The sequence below is a fragment of the Argopecten irradians genome, chromosome 3, assembly GCF_041381155.1.
Source record: "Argopecten irradians isolate NY chromosome 3, Ai_NY, whole genome shotgun sequence".
Lineage (NCBI taxonomy): Eukaryota > Metazoa > Mollusca > Bivalvia > Pectinida > Pectinidae > Argopecten > Argopecten irradians.
In genome coordinates, this window is record NC_091136.1 from 3,063,510 (window position 1) to 3,087,083 (window position 23,574).

General features: G+C 33.0%; 1 protein-coding gene and 1 pseudogene across 1 annotated transcript in view; one reads left to right on the forward strand and one right to left on the reverse strand.

The window, feature by feature from the left end:
- Positions 1 to 5,467: 5,467 nt before the first annotated feature.
- On the reverse strand, positions 5,468 to 6,781 carry LOC138317153 (protein jagunal-like; annotated as a pseudogene).
- Positions 6,782 to 13,249: 6,468 nt separating this feature from the next.
- The window catches only part of LOC138317312 (EH domain-binding protein 1-like), a 46,820-nt gene continuing 36,495 nt past the window's right edge, over positions 13,250 to 23,574 (forward strand). Inside the window, exons 1-3 of the mRNA XM_069258882.1 lie at positions 13,250 to 13,270; positions 15,692 to 15,812; positions 16,127 to 16,226. Of these exons, the coding sequence (XP_069114983.1) occupies positions 15,728 to 15,812; positions 16,127 to 16,226 (185 nt within the window). The 5' untranslated portion in view covers positions 13,250 to 13,270; positions 15,692 to 15,727. The remainder of the gene's footprint in view (positions 13,271 to 15,691; positions 15,813 to 16,126; positions 16,227 to 23,574) is intronic.

The window sequence follows — 23,574 nt, forward strand, 5'->3', positions numbered from 1 at the left end:
CATGTTTTTCTCCTGCACTGGTCCTACGATATCTGAAATAGAATTAAAAATCTTTAGCAAGGATTTATACAATCAACTAGCTGTTCGTAAAAAATAAACAAGAGACAGACAGTGTATTGTAATTTAATAGGTTCAAAATTAATCCTGTTCATCTTTTCATCAGTTATGCATCACGATGTTAATTTGGTAGTTTCTTCGATCTTCTCTGGTCCTACGATATATCTGAAACGAGAACTGCAGGTTACGTTATTAAACTGTTGTAACAGTAACACACATCATAAACATAACAAAATACAAGGAATGCCCACAGTAAGTATCTTGGGACGTAGCCGGCCGGACACAGGTAAATTTGCTGTGCCGGCGAAGCATGGTCTCACAGCGGGAGTCTTCACATCTCCATGTGAAGAATATAGCCTCCGGGCAAGGCTTGCGAAAATACAACTCGTAAAATAACTTAACCATTTGTAAAATAACCGGAAAGTCGTAATTTTTACGACTTTTTTCTTATATTACGAGTTTTACCAGTTAAATTACGATTTTTTTTTCTTAAATGACGAGTTTTAGGCTTACCGGTGTTAACGGCCAAGTGATTGACAGCTACGCGACGAAACAGCAAGATGACGATTTTGATGTAAACCCGCCCCATGTAACTAACGAGGCTTGATTGACACATTGAATGGTCGTCGAACAAGCGGGTAAACAATTAAATTCTTTTATTACCTCTCGTCTCATTGACTTGAAACAGACTTACAAACAATTAACAGATATAAAGCCAAGTCTCTGTTATAACCACAACAAAGACGGACATCCCTATTTTTGTTGAAAAAACCGTCATGTGAATTAAAAATTGAGACATTGTTCACATAGTATCAGATATATATTACAAGAAACAAATCAACACTATTAATGATCGAATACTGTTTTATTTTCACATATACATCTCCAGTTGTGAAGATAATTATCGTATATAACGCACGCATGAGAAAAGAGGCATGCACTAATAAAAGTAGAGACATCGTTCACATAATAAATATATTACAAGAAACAAATCAACACTATTAATGATCGAATACTGTTTTATTTTCACATATACATCTCCAGTTGTGAAGATAATTATCGTATATAACGCACGCATGAGGAAAGAGGCATGCACTAATAAAAGTAGAGACATCGTTCACATAATATCAAATATATATTACAAGAAACAAATCAACACTATAATGATTAAATACTGTTTTATTTCCCAATATACATCTGCAGTTGAGAAGATAATTATCGTATATAACGCACGCATGAGATAAGAGGCGTGCACTAATAAAAGTAGAGACATCGTTCACATAGTATCAAATATATATTACAAGAAACAAATCAACACTATAATGATTGAATACTGTTTTATTTCGCCATATACATCTACAGTTGTGAAGATTATTATCGTATATAACGCACGCATGAGAAAAGAGGCGTGCACTAATAAAAAAATAACAAATCACATATAATGATTGAATACTGTTTTATTTTCACATATATTACAAGAAAGAAATCAAAACTGTGATGATTGAATACTGTTTTATTACCCCACATCACATACATGATGATAAACGTACATATTTTATCTCAGAAATCGACACATTACCGGTGTCAAATACTCGGCTAAGCCTGAACGGTGGCGGACTAGCACAAACTTGGCAGTCAGCCAGCTCTTGCTTTGCTGGCCTAGCTGAAACACAGGTAAACCGGCTGTGATCGACAGCGGTGGGGGACCGTCTAATCTTCAGCGACAAGTCCTAATATAAAACGACAAGTCCTAATATAAAACGACAAGCCTAATCTAAAACGAAAAGACCTAATCTTGGGTGAACGGTCTTAATATAATAAAACTTGTCCTAGTCTACAGCGGAAGTCCTATAAACTAGGACTTTGCGTAGTAAATTAGGACTTTTCTATCTCCTAGTGGTAGCTTGTTGTACACACATTAATATACTGTAGAACAGAGAATAGTTCTCACTAAAACAAATTGTGTATCTTTGACAATTTTTTCACAAGCTTCAGTAAAAATTCATTTTGATTGAAATTCGATGTTCAAGTCTCTGTGTTGTATTTCTAAGAGATACTACTACGGAACTGTAATAAAGCTGCCATCAAGATACTATTCAAAATCTATACATTCGAAACCAGGAGTGCAGTCAAAATGTATTTTCTCTTAATTATCCTCCTAAATTAATGGGACACTGTGAAACCAGACTAGTGGAACGGTGTAAAAGTTCAAGACTTAAAATATTCTACATGTTACAGAGTTATCTGCCCTTGCCAGTAGGTATTGATTGTGACATCATAAGTTTGTAAGTGAACATTATATTGTTTTTTCCAAAAAAGAGTTTGAATGTTATGCCAACAAACACGTGATGCAACAATAAAATATATACCAATAGGGCAGATACCTCTGTAAAACGGTATGTACTAAATACAATGTACTGGTAATCAATGCTGCTATAGATGGCACACAAACAATCCCTCGTTGTCTTATGGGAATTCTAGGATATTATGGTTAGATAATTCAATGTTTTTTCTATGCTAATTAATGTCAAGTTTGGAAAAAAATGGGCAATACAATTCAGGTTGCTCCACACATAAATCAATACTAGAGTTCAACAACTACAACAAAAATTGTTATCACTTTTTTGTCTATGTTTCATAAAATTTATGTTAGCCGATTTGATAAATATCTAAGAGCATGCTCAAAATTTTAACAATGCAACATATGGAGTAGATAAACTCTTTATGCTTACATTATATAAATATTTCTGCATACAGAGCAGGAAAGAAACCAAAATTCTAACTAAAAAGCAAGCAATTTCTTTGTGTGGCATGCATTGTAAACAAAGTTTTAGTTCCTTAGTACAAGAAAACTTGTCAACTTCAGTTCCACATGTATGCTGAAAGGTCAAACTTATAAAAACCTTGTGTCACAACAGGAAAGATAAGTTTCATTTGGCTATCTATCTATTTCCTCTCCCCTTAAAATTTTACCTGAGTAGATTATGTAGTCTTCTACACAAAGTGCATGTTCAGGCCAGCACTTAAACAAAACGGAAAGTAGGAACAGCAGCAAAAATTTTAACTTATATAACCAGCAGTCATTGTTGCAATTACTTGGTTAAAGTCTTACATGAAAATGAGCTTTATATATTTAAACAAAAAATCCTGTCTTCAATACAAAGGAATATCTAATAAACATCATTTTGCTTTCAAACAACATATCTAGATGAAAGCTCAGGTACAGGTCTCAAAGATAATTATTAAAGTAAGATCAAAGCAATCCCAAACTTTACATTTGGCATATTATAGAGCAAGGATGAATACATTTAGAGACCAACTCAAGATTGTGTAGTAAATAAAAGGTGTCCTATTGCACATGGTAAACACAAAAATGTACATTACTTTCTCTGAACACAATAATGTAACAACAACAAATAAGTGCTTTAAGCTTCCTGTCAAAAACTTTGCCTTCATTATACATAAGTGCATATAAGAAGATTTAAACAAGTTCATAAAATTTCAAGGTTCTACATAAAAATATAGAAAATCTGCTACCTAATTAGTAAAAACAATATTTTACATTATCCTGATTGCATAGACATAGAAGTAAAAGTGGAGTTCATTGTCTCTATTTCACATTTATCGTAGGAACATTTGTAGGCACCTATTTCTTTCCTGGTCCTAATAATCTATTTTTTTTGCAAGAAATAGAATTGCATCTTATATATCAGTATATACTATAAGAGTTTCTAATATTTGTTATTATTTATAAATCATCTGTATTGCTTTTCTGTTTAAAAACTGTTATTTATATAATAAAATCATCCTGGATGCATTTTATGCAGTCATTTACAAAATTATAAATTCCTACAATTTGTTTTAGTTTTTAGAACATAATCTTCAACTAATATGCTGAGTCTCACACTTCATGATTATATGTTCCAACTCTTCCAACTAAATGCCATAATATAATATTGATACGATATATATATTGTTGTGACTTGAGCAAAATTTCTGAAAATAATTTTAAAGATTCTATACAAGATTGGTTATCACAAGATTTAATATCACAAGATTTAAAGTACAATACTGAAAAATCAGTGAACTAATAAGATATACACTTCCACACACTTATTTGTAGATCATTTGTATTCTTTGGTTCAAATTTAATATGTTGGGAAAAAAATTATGGTAACAGATGTAAATGGCTGGAAGAATTGAATCTGTTATCTGATAATCATTACATATTGTACACATTACAGATCTGTGAAAAAATGTGTAACTTATCAACAATAATCTAAATAGCTGATAGTAAGTTTTAAAAATACAATTTTCCAAATAAGAAACCTACTGGATACTTAAATACATGTACAGGCAAATATAAAGCACGACACGCTTACGGTAATTAAAATCATATAACACAATTCTCACTCAGTTATATGCTTACAACAGTCAAAAAATAACATTTACCACACAGCTCTGTAGAATAATCAACAGTAATTATGAATGGTCCAAAAAGGAGAAATTCTGAACACATCATATTGCTATATATAATAACAAGTTACAGCGTAAAATATGGAAACTATGGAATTGTCAACAACACAACATCTTACAGTACACATTATCTACTATTGAAATAAGAAAACAACTTAAAAGGGGAAATTTAATAGGAGTAGATTGGGATAATTAGGAGTAGATATGGATAATTAGTCTTAGTTCAGATAAAGTGTAATATTTTTTTTCTAGAATAATGATAAACTTATGATAGGCAAAATTAAGGTAAATTGGCATGATGAAAAACCTATTTAGAAAAAAGAGTTTCAATAAATACACTGTAATTGTACCATGATACTTTAAATTTCATTACAGAAAATTGTCAGAAACTTTAACTAAAGTTCACGTCATGTACAGTGAAAAGTTTGTTATTCAAAACCAATCTTAAAAGCTACAAGAATAAATAATTTCAATTTTCGAAACCATCAAATCTATATAACACAGGCAGTATTTGATTATGATTGGAGTACTAGTGTCTATGATGAATAGAAATCATGCATTGAATTATGTCTTTTTTTCCTCCTTAGAATTAAATACAAAATGCACCAAAACTTACATTTCATTAAAAACAGATATATAACAAAAATAGACGAGACCCTGTACTGTGATATTTACCAATGAGTGGAAGCATATGAGAACAAAAAGGGATATTTCCAGCGGACTCTCCAGAGTATATATACCAGGCAGCAGGAATGGTTGGTGAGTATATACCTGGTATCGCACAATAAATTAAAATTTAAAATGAATATTTCAGTGAAAGATTTCACGTAAAGGTTATATATATACTTCTATATATATATATCATTATCATCTTTATTTGCTGTTGTTAGCTACCACAATGCCAAGCCATTTGATATTTTGTTTATCGCCTATATTTTTTTTTTCTATTATCTTTAATTTCCTCTAGATTTTCAAAACCCTAATTCAAAGTCGCAACAAATTAATTTTCCTCATTGATGATAAAATAAGGAAAGATCTTACTTTTGGCAATCACTTTATTTCACTAGAAAAGACTCAAAAAACAATTAAAAATTCGAGCAGAAAATTGGAAAGGGTCTTATAATCTAACAAGGTTCAACTGCTCATAAAGTTATACAAGTAAAGAACTAGGAATAGATATGTTCTTGCTTTCAAAAAATGAACAAATATAAACTGTAGTTTCAAACTGACAAATAAAACAAGCACACATAATTATAAAATAAATGAATAATGTTATTAGCTTCACTTTCTCTTCTTCTCTGATCTTGGTCGCCAAGAATTGTATAACTGTTTTGCAAAATAAAGTCCAAAACAATGTAGCTGTATAGCCATGGTTAGAAACATAAACCACACAATCACTGCTGGGTATCCCTGAATGGTTCCAATAGACTTCTTCTCATTCAAGTAGGCATATAAATCATCTAACCTGATCAAAAACACCATAGCCAACGGCGCAAATTCCGAAAACTACTGTTCCTATGACATACTGCCTCAAAAGGGGCAAGTCATTCTTTGGGAGTGACTTCAGACCTAATATTCCTGCCAAAAAGTTGATGATCCATATGTATTCCCAAGGACGTGGGGCAGGGAAGTCCCATTGTTTTAGGCGTTCAAACATTGTAAGTCCTAGAAAGGCAGTCATTCCCGGCAGTACTCGTATCACCAGCATCAAGCATAATAGTATCTGTAGTACCAGCACCATCTTCAAACGGGATTTATTCATTGTACTGAAATGAAAGAAAAAAACAAATAATTTTATGTAACTTTAAGAAAAAAATCCATGTCTATGGAATTTCTTCACACAACACAAAGCCTTTGAGAAATTTATACTATTAAGATGTTTATGATAATCATATCAAAATCCACAAATGACAAGTAGAATTACTAGAACTGTATAGTACATATCTCAAGATGACGACATTTTTATTAAAAGGGAAATGAAAATAACACGGAATAATATAATACTATAATAGTGTGAATCACATGATAAGAATAATCCTAGCAGACATATGATGATGAAATTCTGTTATGGGCATTTTGCCATCAATATGTATATGCTTTATATAATCTAATCTTCTCTTGTTAATGGTGTAGAAATTTGCCAGGGAAGGCTATTGATCTTGTCTACCAATGCTGTTATCTTCTAACATTTTGCAAGACTAAGATATATATATTATGTACATCAATGGCTTCAATACCTACTGGCCATGGTTACATCTACAGGTAGTTCTTGACCTTCTTGAATAAAATTACCTGGTAGTATAAATATTTCTTTATTATACTGATATATGTAATTTGTAAATAAACTTAAATTTGAAATAAACTTTGCGATAATTTCATTCTTTTGTGTATATTTGGTCCTAAGTGAGCGACTTTCAAATCAATCACTAAGCAAATCCCTAATATGGCCATATCACTGACATATGACTGGTAAATATATTACAATTGATATTTAAATCAAGTAAAGATAAACCAATAAAAGATGAATATAATTCTGATTTAAAGATAAATAAAACATTTGTGTTGTAATATTAGATGCATTCCTACTACATTTAGCAAAATGGCATGACCAACATAATTCAAGTGGTATTATATAGTGATCGTAAACATGTCCAGAACTGGATAACAAATATTAATGAAGCAGCCACTAGAAACATGGATTATTATGACAAATGATGGAAATGTTTGTCTACTTTCTTGCAGAATATTGTAGAAAACTAGCAAATCCTGAATTACATTTTTCTTCACTATTTTTGTTTGTTTGTTTGATTAATTAACTTCCTATTAACAGCTATGGTCATGTAAGGACGGCCTCCAATGTATGCGGTGTGTTGCGTGTATGTTGTGCGAGGTGCATGTTTTGGGAGACTGCGGTATATTCATGTCGTGTCTTCTTGTATAGTGGAACTGTTGCCCTTTTTACAGTGCTATATCACTGAAGCATGCTGCCGAAGACACCAAGCAACGCACTCCATCCGGTCACATTATATTGACAATGGGCGAACCAGTCGTCCCACTCCCTGTTTGCTGAGCGCTAAGCAGGAGCAGAAACTACCATTATTATAGACTTTGGTGTGTCTCGGCCAGGGGACATTACCCAGAGCCTTTAAGATTGTCAGTTTAGACATCATACAGAATCAGCTATCTTATCATTACCTCATTGTCAGTTTAGACATCATACAGGCTATCTTATCATTACCTTAAGATTGTCAGTTTAGACATCATACAGAATCGGCTATCTTATCATTACCTTAAGATTGTCAGTTTAGACATCATACAGAATCGCTATCTTATCATTACCTTAAGATTGTCAGTTTAGACATCATACAGAATCAGCTATCTTATCATTACTTAATGCGTTTACCTTACAGAGCTTTTCTTACTTAAGATTGTCAGTTTAGACATCATACAGAATCAGCTATCTTATCATTACCTTAAGATTGTCAGTTTAGACATCATACAGAATCGGCTATCTTATCATTACCTTAAGATTGTCAGTTTAGACATCATACAGAATCGGCTATCTTATCATTACCTTAAGATTGTCAGTTTAGACATCATACGGAATCGGCTATCTTATCATTACCTTAAGATTGTCAGTTTAGACATCATACAGAATCGGCTATCTTATCATTACCTTAAGATTGTCAGTTTAGACATCATACAGAATCGGCTATCTTATCATTACCTTAAGATTGTCAGTTTAGACATCATACAGAATCGGCTATCTTATCATTACCTTAAGATTGTCAGTTTAGACATCATACAGAATCAGCTATCTTATCATTACCTTAAGATTGTCAGTTTTAGACATCATACAGAATCAGCTATCTTATCATTACCTTAAGATTGTCAGTTTAGACATCATACAGAATCGGCTATCTTATCATTACCTTAAGATTGTCAGTTTAGACATCATACAGAATCGGCTATCTTATCATTACCTTAAGATTGTCAGTTTAGACATCATACAGAATCGGCTATCTTATCATTACCTTAAGATTGTCAGTTTAGACATCATACAGAATCGGCTATCTTATCATTACCTTAAGATTGTCAGTTTAGACATCATACAGAATCGGCTATCTTATCATTACCTTAAGATTGTCAGTTTAGACATCATACGGAATCGGCTATCTTATCATTACCTTAAGATTGTCAGTTTAGACATCATACGGAATCGGCTATCTTATCATTACCTTAAGATTGTCAGTTTAGACATCATACAGAATCGGCTATCTTATCATTACCTTAAGATTGTCAGTTTAGACATCATACAGAATCAGCTATCTTATCATTACCTTAAGATTGTCAGTTTAGACATCATACAGAATCAGCTATCTTATCATTACCTTAAGATTGTCAGTTTAGACATCATACAGAATCAGCTATCTTATCATTACCTTAAGATTGTCAGTTTAGACATCATACAGAATCGGCTATCTTATCATTACCTTAAGATTGTCAGTTTAGACATCATACAGAATCGGCTATCTTATCATTACCTTAAGATTGTCAGTTTAGACATCATACAGAATCGGCTATCTTATCATTACCTTAAGATTGTCAGTTTAGACATCATACAGAATCGGCTATCTTATCATTACCTTAAGATTGTCAGTTTAGACATCATACAGAATCGGCTATCTTATCATTACCTTAAGATTTGTCAGTTTAGACATCATACAGAATCAGCTATCTTATCATTACCTTAAGATTGTCAGTTTAGACATCATACAGAATCAGCTATCTTATCATTACCTTAAGATTGTCAGTTTAGACATCATACAGAATCAGCTATCTTATCATTACCTTAAGATTGTCAGTTTAGACATCATACAGAATCAGCTATCTTATCATTACCTTAAGATTGTCAGTTTAGACATCATACAGAATCAGCTATCTTATCATTACCTTAAGATTTCAGTTTAGACATCATACAGAATCGGCTATCTTATCATTACCTTAAGATTGTCAGTTTAGACCATCATACAGAATCGGCTATCTTATCATTACCTTAAGATTGTCAGTTTAGACATCATACGGAATCGGCTATCTTATCATTACCTTAAGATTGTCAGTTTAGACATCATACAGAATCAGCTATCTTATCATTACCTTAAGATTTCAGTTTAGACATCATACAGAATCAGCTATCTTATCATTACCTTAAGATTGTCAGTTTAGACATCATACAGAATCAGCTATCTTATCATTACCTTAAGATTGTCAGTTTAGACATCATACAGAATCAGCTATCTTATCATTACCTTAAGATTGTCAGTTTAGACATCATACGGAATCGGCTATCTTATCATTACCTTAAGATTGTCAGTTTAGACATCATACAGAATCAGCTATCTTATCATTACCTTAAGATTTCAGTTTAGACATCATACAGAATCGGCTATCTTATCATTACCTTAAGATTGTCAGTTTAGACATCATACAGAATCAGCTATCTTATCATTACCTTAAGATTGTCAGTTTAGACATCATACAGAATCAGCTATCTTATCATTACCTTAAGATTGTCAGTTTAGACATCATACAGAATCAGCTATCTTATCAATACCTTAAGATTGTCAGTTTAGACATCATACAGAATCAGCTATCTTATCATTACCTTAAGATTGTCAGTTTAGACATCATACAGAATCAGCTATCTTATCATTACCTTAAGATTGTCAGTTTAGACATCATACGGAATCGGCTATCTTATCATTACCTTAAGATTGTCAGTTTAGACATCATACAGAATCAGCTATCTTATCATTACCTTAAGATTGTCAGTTTAGACATCATACAGAATCAGCTATCTTATCATTACCTTAAGATTGTCAGTTTAGACATCATACAGAATCAGCTATCTTATCATTACCTTAAGATTGTCAGTTTAGACATCATACGGAATCGGCTATCTTATCATTACCTTAAGATTGTCAGTTTAGACATCATACGGAATCGGCTATCTTATCATTACCTTAAGATTGTCAGTTTAGACATCATACAGAATCGGCTATCTTATCATTACCTTAAGATTGTCAGTTTAGACATCATACGGAATCGGCTATCTTATCATTACCTTAAGATTGTCAGTTTAGACATCATACAGAATCAGCTATCTTATCATTACCTTAAGATTGTCAGTTTAGACATCATACAGAATCAGCTATCTTATCATTACCTTAAGATTGTCAGTTTAGACATCATACAGAATCGGCTATCTTATCATTACCTTAAGATTGTCAGTTTAGACATCATACAGAATCGGCTATCTTATCATTACCTTAAGATTGTCAGTTTAGACATCATACAGAATCGGCTATCTTATCATTACCTTAAGATTGTCAGTTTAGACATCATACAGAATCGGCTATCTTATCATTACCTTAAGATTGTCAGTTTAGACATCATACAGAATCAGCTATCTTATCATTACCTTAAGATTTCAGTTTAGACATCATACAGAATCGGCTATCTTATCATTACCTTAAGATTGTCAGTTTAGACATCATACGGAATCGGCTATCTTATCATTACCTTAAGATTGTCAGTTTAGACATCATACGGAATCGGCTATCTTATCATTACCTTAAGATTGTCAGTTTAGACATCATACAGAATCGGCTATCTTATCATTACCTTAAGATTGTCAGTTTAGACATCATACAGAATCAGCTATCTTATCATTACCTTAAGATTGTCAGTTTAGACATCATACAGAATCAGCTATCTTATCATTACCTTAAGATTGTCAGTTTAGACATCATACAGAATCAGCTATCTTATCATTACCTTAAGATTGTCAGTTTAGACATCATACAGAATCGGCTATCTTATCATTACCTTAAGATTGTCAGTTTAGACATCATACAGAATCAGCTATCTTATCATTACCTTAAGATTGTCAGTTTAGACATCATACAGAATCGGCTATCTTATCATTACCTTAAGATTGTCAGTTTAGACATCATACAGAATCAGCTATCTTATCATTACCTTAAGATTGTCAGTTTAGACATCATACAGAATCAGCTATCTTATCATTACCTTAAGATTGTCAGTTTAGACATCATACAGAATCAGCTATCTTATCATTACCTTAAGATTGTCAGTTTAGACATCATACAGAATCAGCTATTTTATCATTACCTTAAGATTGTCAGTTTAGACATCATACAGAATCAGCTATCTTATCATTACCTTAAGATTGTCAGTTTAGACATCATACAGAATCAGCTATCTTATCATTACCTTAAGATTTCAGTTTAGACATCATACAGAATCAGCTATCTTATCATTACCTTAAGATTGTCAGTTTAGACATCATACAGAATCGGCTATCTTATCATTACCTTAAGATTGTCAGTTTAGACATCATACGGAATCGGCTATCTTATCATTACCTTAAGATTGTCAGTTTAGACATCATACAGAATCAGCTATCTTATCATTACCTTAAGATTTCAGTTTAGACATCATACAGAATCAGCTATCTTATCATTACCTTAAGATTGTCAGTTTAGACATCATACAGAATCAGCTATCTTATCATTACCTTAAGATTGTCAGTTTAGACATCATACAGAATCAGCTATCTTATCATTACCTTAAGATTGTCAGTTTAGACATCATACAGAATCGGCTATCTTATCATTACCTTAAGATTGTCAGTTTAGACATCATACGGAATCGGCTATCTTATCATTACCTTAAGATTGTCAGTTTAGACATCATACAGAATCAGCTATCTTATCATTACCTTAAGATTGTCAGTTTAGACATCATACAGAATCAGCTATCTTATCATTACCTTAAGATTGTCAGTTTAGACATCATACAGAATCAGCTATCTTATCATTACCTTAAGATTGTCAGTTTAGACATCATACAGAATCAGCTATCTTATCATTACCTTAAGATTGTCAGTTTAGACATCATACAGAATCAGCTATCTTATCATTACCTTAAGATTGTCAGTTTAGACATCATACAGAATCGGCTATCTTATCATTACCTTAAGATTGTCAGTTTAGACATCATACAGAATCGGCTATCTTATCATTACCTTAAGATTGTCAGTTTAGACATCATACAGAATCGGCTATCTTATCATTACCTTTAAGCTCTGGTAACTGTTTTGCAGTAAATATTTTTAGGACCAGTTGTAAAAATAATGGTCACCTGGCAGCCCTCTTTGATTTTGACAATTCTAGTTCATACTGCTATTTCTCAGAAAGTATTAAGTAAACCTTACTTGATTCCTTATAGCTTGTTATATATGCTTATTCCAATTTTGGGTTCAACAAGAAAACTGCTTATTTGACTGGTAGCAGTCTTGAATATTGTAATTGTATGGTCCTTTCAGGTGTGTATATTCCAGACAGTATTACGACAGTTAATTTATGAAAGCTTGTGTTATTTAAAAAAAGTAGAGAGACGAAAAAAATACAAGAAACAAGATCCTTCTACATTGACTGATGAAGATCATTCAAGCGTGATTATCTAGATACCTCTTGGATCTCTTTTGAATCAGACAAGATCTTTTTTAATTAGGATGAATGCAATTGTTTTGTTTACACCTAGCTATTACATTAACCAATTAATCCATAATTAGGACGTAGATTTACACATGGACCCTCGATGTATGAGTATTTTGATATTCTAGGTTCATTCGGACACTGAAGCTTACCTGGTAATGTTGCCGTCACTTTCCTCTGAATAATGGGACACTAATTACTAATCTATAATTCATCCTCCGCTTTGAAACTGAATGCAACATGATTCTACCCCCATATTCCTTACATCCCAGATCATTGCATATGCATCTATTTTCTTTACAAGGAGTTTCCTGACCACAGGGAGTTTCCTGCGTCTGAACCGATCATCATATTTCTCTTTATAGCAAGCAGAGAGACACTCTCTTCTGAATCTTGTAATTTAAGTAAATAGACAGCTAGACCGTATTTATTACTATACCTATTAAAATACAATATTTTTATCACATATCGAAATGTGTAATTCACACGGATCTGTTAGTTACGATAACGTGAAATCTACACATGAATTAACATCATACTTAAACATTGATATGACAACAAAAGATATAATAGTCATGTTTTAATTAACATTTTGTGTTATAAAGTTGTTTTGTCATGTTTTAATTAACTTTTTCATTTTAAATTTTATTCAATAAGTTGAAAGAATTTCACAAACATGCTCTAGTTAAAAAAACAACAACCTTGCATTGTTTATTTCCCCTGTTCACTGCATGACCGATCCCTGTATTATGATATGATTATAGAATGTTATGCAGTTCATACCAGTCGCTAAATCTATGCATTACCTTCAGACGAATGTTGGAATGATGCCACATTTAATTCTTATTGAGCAGAGATAGATCTAGGATTTCTGTGCATGTGTACATATCGGGCCATGGGACTCACTGGGTTTGAAAACAATGCAAAATTTCATTTAAATGAGCCAAATATTTTTTTAAAATTAATGAAACTCGGGTTAGAATAAAAGGTATTTAAATTGAATAAAATTCAAACAACATTATAGTGTAACAGTTCTGTTGTTATTTTTGTTTTGTTTGAAGTGAACATTTAATACTTAAAAAACATGTTTTTTCTTCAATAAACCTGAAGAGATGAACTCTAAGTTTGGTTCTTTTACAGCTAACACACACATACACTTCAAACTTTTACAGCTAACACACACATACACTTCAAACTTTTACAGCTAACACACACATACACTTCAAACTTTTACAGCTAACACACACATACACTTCAAACTTTTACAGCTAACACACACATACACTTGAAACTTTTACAGCTAACACACACATACACTTCAAACTTTTACAGCTAACACACACATACACTTCAAACTTTTACAGCTAACACACACATACACTTCAAACTTTTACAGCTAACATGTAACATACACTTCAAACTTTTACAGCTAACACACACATACACTTCAAACTTTTACAGCTAACACACACATACACTTCAAACTTTTACAGCTAACACACACATACACTTCAAACTTTTACAGCTAACACACACATACACTTCAAACTTTTACAGCTAACACACACATACACTTCAAACTTTTACAGCTAACACACACATACACTTCAAACTTTTACAGCTAACACACACATACACTTCAAACTTTTACAGCTACATGTAACATACACTTCAAACTTTTACAGCTAACACACACATACACTTCAAACTTTTACAGCTAACACACACATACACTTCAAACTTTTACATCTAACACACACATACACTTCAAACTTTTACAGCTACATGTAACATACACTTCAAACTTTTACAGCTAACACACACATACACTTCAAACTTTTACAGCTAACACACACATACACTTCAAACTTTTACAGCTAACACACACATACACTTCAAACTTTTACAGCTAACACACACATACACTTCAAACTTTTACAGCTAACACACACATACACTTCAAACTTTTACAGCTAACACACACATACACTTCAAACTTTTACAGCTAACACACACATACACTTCAAACTTTTACAGCTAACACACACATACACTTCAAACTTTTACAGCTAACACACACATACACTTCAAACTTTTACAGCTAACACACACATACACTTCAAACTTTTACAGCTAACACACACATACACTTCAAACTTTTACAGCTAACACACACATACACTTCAAACTTTTACAGCAAACACACACATACACTTCAAACTTTTAATATCACGGGGTCCTAATTGGTTTCTGTGGTTTGTATTTACAATTTACGTGCATAAGGAAAGAGATAAATAAGAGTTATCTTTTAAGATCAAAATTACAAACAGTTTGAAACAAAAACATATTGCACAGTCTTTACACAAAATGAAAATTCAAAGTGCATTATATCTGTAGAAAAAGTCTTTTTCAAAGCAGGTTATATTAATTCTTCACTATAATTAATTGAAACTTAAAGCTTTTATAGATACACCTGAAGTTGTTCATCACTAAATAATTAAAAGATATACCTTATTGTCAAGGAACCAGGTTTTCTGTATAAACCTGCCATTAACTTGTACTGTTTGATTCCTCAGAACTTACAGGACACCAACCAGTATGTCCACAGTGAGATGGAGGCTTTAGAGAGAGAGCAGAAACAGATCGACGACGAAGCTCAGGGTTTAGAGAGTCAGCTCCGAGTCGTCATGGCCAAAGGTATGTCGGTATTAAAATTATCAACTTGCCCGTAAATGATGTTATGAAAAGAAAAGGCAGATTGGGCCAAGTGACAGACACCAGGTGGTGTTGTTGTAGTAAAAAAAAGCTTTATAGTGTAATATGATATGGTGTTTTGTTTCTTGAGAGAGAGAAAAAAAGAGAGAGAAAATACATGTAATAGGGATGGAAATGTATTTTTTCATAATTTTTGGTAAAAACCAAAGCTTTACAGTGACATATGATATGCTGTTTTTTTATGGAGATAAAAAGGAAAACTTTTGGGATGGAACTCCATTTTTTCTGAATTTTAGGTAAAAACAAAGCATTAGAAGAGAAGCTCATGCAGGAATGGTTTTTACTGGTCAACAAACGAAACGCTCTCATTCGCCGACAGATGCAGCTCAATATACTGTAAGTAATCCATAACCTAAGCATCAGGAAGAAATATGTCAGGGTTACCAGTTTTTTGTTTGCTTTTATCAAAATTAGAAGAGTTTTCTCCCTTTACACTTGGCTTAACCCTTTAGCTTTGCTTTTAATGGAGTTATCTCCCTTTACACAGGAGCCAACTTCAAACCATCACTCCTAAACAACAATACTTTTTCAGTTTCATCATATTGATTCAACTTTAAAACTCACCTGAATTGATTCAGCTAACACATTTTCTGAATTTTCATAATTTTTCAAAAGGTGCTACATAGCATTCTTTTTGTGTTTAGTGTAACAGTTGCATGCTTCGGGAAGTTGAATGATGATTAAGGCCATTAGGGCCTCTTGTTCCAGTTTTGATACACCTCAAATGTAGATATTATCTCTGATGATTCTAAGAAGGAGGAAGTAGGTTTTTAGTGAAATTGAAATTTCTCAAATGTGTGTGATTCTTATCTTTCATACAATCCTTTAGGTGGTGGTAGACGTAACAGCTGGTTCTTTCTCTAAGATTTACTCAATCTAGAGTTATTTCCCTTTTCCCATTCCAGAATTTGTAGGTCTAACATTCATTAGCCTTCATTAATATCCCTACAACACCTCTGTTTTACATCCCATACGTTCCTAACTGTCTTCCCTCCCAGAATTTTTAGGTCATCTGACCCGAAGGGTCCGGATGACCTATTGTCATCAAGCACCGACCGTCGTTGTGCACTGTCCGCCGTGCGTAAACTTTTCAATCAAACGACTTCTTCTCAATAACCGAAAGGCCCAGGGTATTAATATTTGGCCTGTAGCATGCTGGAATGAAGGGCTGCTAAGTTTGTTCAAATGAATGACCTTGACCTTCATTCAAGGTCACGGGGGTCAAAACCACTAAAATCTTTAAATGACTTCTCAAGAACCAGAAGGCACAGGGTACTGATATTGGGCCGGTTCATGCTGGGATGAAGGGCTACCAATATTGTTCAAATGAATGACCTTAACCTTCATTTTAGGTCACAGAGGTCAATTGGGCTAAAATCCTTTAACAACTTCTTTTGAATAACTAAGAGGCATGGAGACCTGATATTGGGCCGATGACATGCTGGGATGAAGGGCTACCAAGTTTGTTCAAATAAATGACCTTGACCCTCATTCAAGGTTACAGGGGTCAAAAAGACTAAAATCTTAAACGACTTCTTCCCTAGAACCAAAAGGCTCAGGATACTGATATTTGGCCTGCAGCATGCTAGGATGAAGGGCTACCAAGTTTGTTCAAATGAATGACCTTGGCCTTCATTTAAGGTCACAGGGGTCAAATAGGCTAAAATCTTTTAAACAAATTCTTTTGAATCACTAAGAGGCCTGGAGACCTGATATTGGGCCAGTAACATGCATGGATGAGGACTATCAAGTTTGTTCAAATGAATGACCTTACCCTTCATTCAAGGTCACAGGGGTCAAAAAGGCTAAAATCGTATTGGGCCTGCAGCATGCTGGTATGAAGGACTACCTGTTCTAATAAATTACTTTGACCTTCATTTAAGGTTTCAGAGGTCAAATAGGCTTAAATCCTTTAAACAACGTCTTGTGAATAACGAAGAGGCCTAGAAACCTGATATTGGGCCCTTGACATGCTGGTCATGGGATGAAGGGCTACCAAGTTTGTTCAAATGTAGACATTGATCTTCATTCAAGGTCATATGGGTGAAATAGGCTAAAATCTTTAAATGGCTTCTTCTCAGGAACTAAAAGGCCCAGGATACCCATATTGGGCCTGCAGCATGTTGCGATGAAGGAAGACCAAATATTTTCAATTAAATGACTTTGACCTGCATTCAAGGTCACAGAGGTCATATTTGCTAATATCTTTAAACGACGTCTTCTCATGAACAGAAAGACTCAGGGTTCTCATATTGGGCTTGCAACATGCTGGGATTAAGTCCAACCAAGTTTGTTCAAATAAATGACCTTGATCATTCAAGGTCATGGGGTTAAATAGACTAAAATCTTTAAACAACTCCTCTCAAGAATGGAAAGGTCTAGAATGTTCATATTGGACCTGCATCATGCTGGGATGAAGGGCTACCAAGTTTGTTCAAATGAATGACCTTGACCGTCATTCAAGGTCACAGGGGTCAAATATACTAAAATCTTTAAACAACTCCTCTCAAGAACCGAAAGGCCCAGGATACTTATATTTGGCCTGCAGCATGCTGAGTGGAAGGGTTACCAAGTTTGTTCAAATTAATGACCTTGGACTGACCTTGAAGGTCCTGGGATTATATTTTTCCGAAAATATTCTAAAATATTAAGTGGATATTAAGATAGGGATATGTTAACTTATTATTCTTTTGTCTTTTACATTTAAGAGACATTGATAAAAATGATAATTTTAGTGATTAATAAAGAATTATAAAAAATGATAGGTTCTACTCAGATTCTGACCGGATTTATTGGTGTTGAAATCGTTATTTCAGAAATAATTTAAATGTTAAAATTATTTCAGTTATTTTAGGAAAATGAGTTATTCAACTTATTGTTCTTGAAACAACTTTAAATATCATAAAATAAATATATGTTATACCGTATATATATGTTTAACTCTAAAATTCAACACTGCACACTTAGTATACTAAATTCAATATTTAAATGAAAAACAGATTTTTAATTCCTTTGTTTGAGTCCTTCATTCACAGCATCTATGAGTGGCCTTGGCACTTTGATTATGAATAACTAAAAGGCTTAGAGACCTGATATTGGGTCTGTGACATGCTGGGATGAAGGGCTACCATATTTTGATCTTCATTTACAGGGGGTCAAATAGGCTAAAATCTTTAAACGACTATGTTGTACTAGCTGTGCCAATAGTGAGATGACCGTTAAGGCCCATGGGCCTCTTGTTGTAAATCTTCCATATTTGTTGTATTCAATGCAATATCATGCAGTTGTTAAATCAGACAGATTTACTATATTTGTTTTTGTTCAAGTAAATGATATATTTATGAAGCGTTGCAAAGAAATCAATATTTCAGAATTGAAAATTTTCTTTGCTATTAAAATATTAAGATAGGTTTTTGATGAATCTGAATAGCAAAATTATATTAAGTATATACATTACAGAATAAGATATAATTATTGACTTTTTAAAAAATGATTGATGATTAAAAACATGAATAATGTCATTACCATTGTGATATTGTTAAAAGTCCTAAAAATACATCAGGATAATTATGCAGTCATGTAAATCCTGTTTTTGGAGACATGCTATTCATTTTATTTTTTGAAGCGACACATCCTCATCTCACTATGTATAGATAGTACCATGATAATAGCATGAGGCAGGTAAAGATGTCGTTTAAGATCAATACTTATGCGGGGTAGTTGTCTTTCCTGTCGAAGATAATTGTTAAATCGTGTTTAGCCCTTTTAGGATTATCGTCTTGATCCTAAAACAGCAGGAATTTTTAATGATACCATCATTGTATTTTATGTGCCTCACAGTAGGACAAAATTAAAAGAAAATGGAATGCTTTAAGATAAAAATGGTATATGTGATTCTTTAAAGCGTAATGGAAACAATATGGAAGATAAGAAGTGGAGCATTAACCTTTATATGTACTATAACCTATGTATTTCAAATCAGCAGTCACGGTGGCTTAGTGGTTAAGGTGTTAAATTACATATAGCCTTCCATGTCTTGGCTGCAAATTTGAATCTCGGGTACAGACTAGTCAGTGGTTTTTATTCAGATACTCTGGCTTATTTTCAAACATTTTAAAGATGCATGCTCCACCGCTGACAAACAGTATTTTTTCTCTGTTGAAAACAGGAGCAGACAAATAAGAATTTTTCTTCAGTAATAAAAGTTACTTACTTTGCACCTTTGAAAAGTTTGAGCTTCTAATTTTACTTCAAAATTTAAAAAAAAAAAAAAAAAAAAAGGTATCCCGAACAAGTTCTGTGGCACTATGTCCTAATCAATAATTTTGTATTATTTTTTGTGTTAATTAGACATATACATGATTAAAAACCAATTGTTTATCCAATGATGAGTATCGTTTATGCTCTGTTGGGCGTGGAGCATCTTTTAAAACAAACTAAACCACTATCTATACTCTGAGAACAGAGATACACTGCAGAAAGTGAAAAGTGAAAAATTTGCTAAAATTATAAATAACTGGCATAATTCAGTGCTTACTGCATAGATTTTAAGGCAGGAGTTTTCAACATCAGGTGGTACCCGCTACTTTTTGTTGCTTAAACCTGCCTGTGGAACCACCTGATTTGGGCTGAATTACATCAGATAACATACCGATAGCATAGAAAATTACCCCCTGAAATTGCAATTTTTCCTGAAAGATAATGAAACCCCTATTAAAGACTGTGTTAATTCCTGCTTCTTAGGCTATTGCGAATGGTTTCCTTGGCTTGTTTTATCATAAACCACAACATTTCCATGCCTGCCAAGTAACGATTTTCTCACTAAGCCTCGGTTTCCTCACTACAAATCTTCGTGTCATTAAAGGTCTGCTGGGCTCTGGCCATATTACTTTGTAGATAGACCCTTTGCCATTTGACTTTCTCTGTGGCACGACGGTCTAGTGATCTCTTTGCTGCTCCCTGTCAACAACTCAACATCACCAACTCTCGATGTTGGCAAGACTTTAAGATATTTCCTGCACTCAGTATATTTTGTTTTGTCATCATTTGAGTTTTGGAGAATTTGAATTGTTTAAAATTGTGTATATTTTTTTTATTTCTAGGGTAAAAGTACTAAAGTGTTCAATTCTTTTTATTCATAGAAAGGCATTTCATGTCATAATTAACAAAGTCAGAATGAGGTAAAAAAAAACTTCATATTAGTTGCTTAGGAATAAAAAAAAAATGAATTGCAGTACACCACTTAAAGCATTAGAGGATACATGTATTGAGCTCAAACAAGCTTTTCTTCTGCAGCTAGCCTTGACCAGTGCCCCATGGTCCAAAGGTTAAATTCTGCAAGGGAATAAGAGAATATAACTGAAAGTGGAAAGTGGAGGAGGACGGAGGGAGGGGGGGGGGGGGGGGGGTAGATCACACATTTCTTCTAAGCTCTGGGAATTTTCTTCATAAAGTTAAAAATGCTCCACCGCCGACAGAGCATAAATGATATCCATCATTTGGTGTTTAATTGTGTATATATATATCTAGTTAACGCAAAAAAATAATATAAAAAATTCTATTTTGCATTTGGTTGCATGCGTAATTAGTACTTCATTCCATATAGGATATAGAGTCACAGATTTTTTTCGGGATGCAATTAATTATTTTTCATATTTTTAACTTGAAGTAAAATTAGAAGTTCAAAGTTTTCAAAGGTGATAATGGTGTAAAGTAACTAACTTTTGTAACTGAAGAAAAATACTAAATCGTCTGCTCCTGTTTTTGATAGTGAAAAAATACCATTTGTCAGCAGTGGAGCATCTTTAATATCTGAAATAATTAATTTCGATATATATCTCAGATTTTTCTTAAAGCACTTGAGACTGAGAAGTGTTTATGATAATTTTTTCCTATAACTGGATATTGATAAATGATAAATGATAATTCTGAACTGAGCGATTTTTATGAGTGTGACATTTGGCAGTGTATTGATTGTGTATGTAAGTATACAACAATGTGATTTTCTTACGCACCATCAAAACAAACAATCACAGCGTAAGGTGCCGTGTTTATGTTTTCTGGCCGTCTGGAACCATTTGTGTTGTAGCTGATAAATAAGAACAGATGATTTCATATGATGTCACATGATTGATTCTGCATGAATTTACACAAATGCTCTGGATTATCACTTCAGTCACAGGTGTCCCTAACGATACTTTAAGTGTGCCACATATGCTTTGGAACATCGTCCAATGATACATATGCTTTGCTACACCGCTCAATGATGGTGGCGACGTTTTGAAAGTGAATTGGTGTACAATGGAGGCTGTCATGTGTAAATCGACACATTGATCTGAAGTTTGATTAAGTAGGAGGATCGGCGTTACATTTATATGAACATATACAGCACATACATATATATTGTAACACATTCTCCATTTCTGTGAACCTTAATCAAGATTTAATCGTGTCCAATATTAGATTGTGTTTGCTTCATTGCGATAGACTAAATGATAAAAGCACATATTTAACTAGATTCAGATTAAACCTTTCAATTATTTATCTATCTATTATAGGAGGACCCCTAACTTCAAGATGACTTCACTTTTTTGAGCTCTAAAAAATTTTAACATCCTCCAACACCCCACCACCCCAGCTTAAGATTATTCAAATATAAAAAATTTTGTCATCTTCATTTTTTTTATTGAATTGTTAACTTATTTTTTCTTTCTAGATAATTCCTTTATACATGTATTTAATCAAATGAACATTAATTTTTTTTATGTGCATCAAGTATATATATTTTTTGTATTAATTTGCAAATTAAGATTTTTTTGGATGGAACAACGTGCTCAGTCTGTAGGTTTTAGGTGAAATATAAGGGTAAAATGCCTGTCAAATTGTTCATGATAGTTTTGGTGTAGAAATTGATGATGGATCCGATTATCACCACTATATCATTTTGACGGCCATAGCGTATTAATACGTAATTATCTGTCATGCTCACACCCAACTCGAGAGCCCCATTAGAATCCTATATTGTTAAGTGTTTTTGTCCAAATAGGACAAAGTATCCAGTATATTTACTCAGTTATTATGTAGATAACGTCATAATTAACCTTTAAATGTGCCCACATAAACACGAGGTGTGTTAGGGAAACTGTCATTTTAGATACATCTTCAAATTATGGACATTTAGTTTTCAAACTGCTATAGAGATATAGGAACGGATGGAAAGGGAAATAAAAAAAAATACTTCTGTTTCAAAAAAGGAAATAAAACGGATAAAGAAATCAGACAGGTTTTGTCCTCAAGTCACCTTTTTATGGTGACCTTAAGTCCATTTGCGAAGAAAGTTCTATAAATCAATTAATCGTCACCATGGGGATAGTGCCAAAATACGAACAATTTAATTGTAGGTGAAATGTTTTCAAAAAATAGCCTTCATTATAACCTAAAGTTGAACCTGAATATAAAGGGAGGTAACCAAAAAGATAATTTTAAAAAAAGATAAATTCTCAAAATTCATATTTCTTTCTCAAACTTTCACAGTTCTTTTGTCTGTTTGTCTGTCCAAACTGACCTACCCTCGTAATTACTCTAATTTTAGACAGGATAGGTCAGGTTTAATATCAAGTGGCCTTAACTACATAAAAAGCACAAATTTGAGTCCTGTACGAGATGTGAAGTATCCAAACCAATA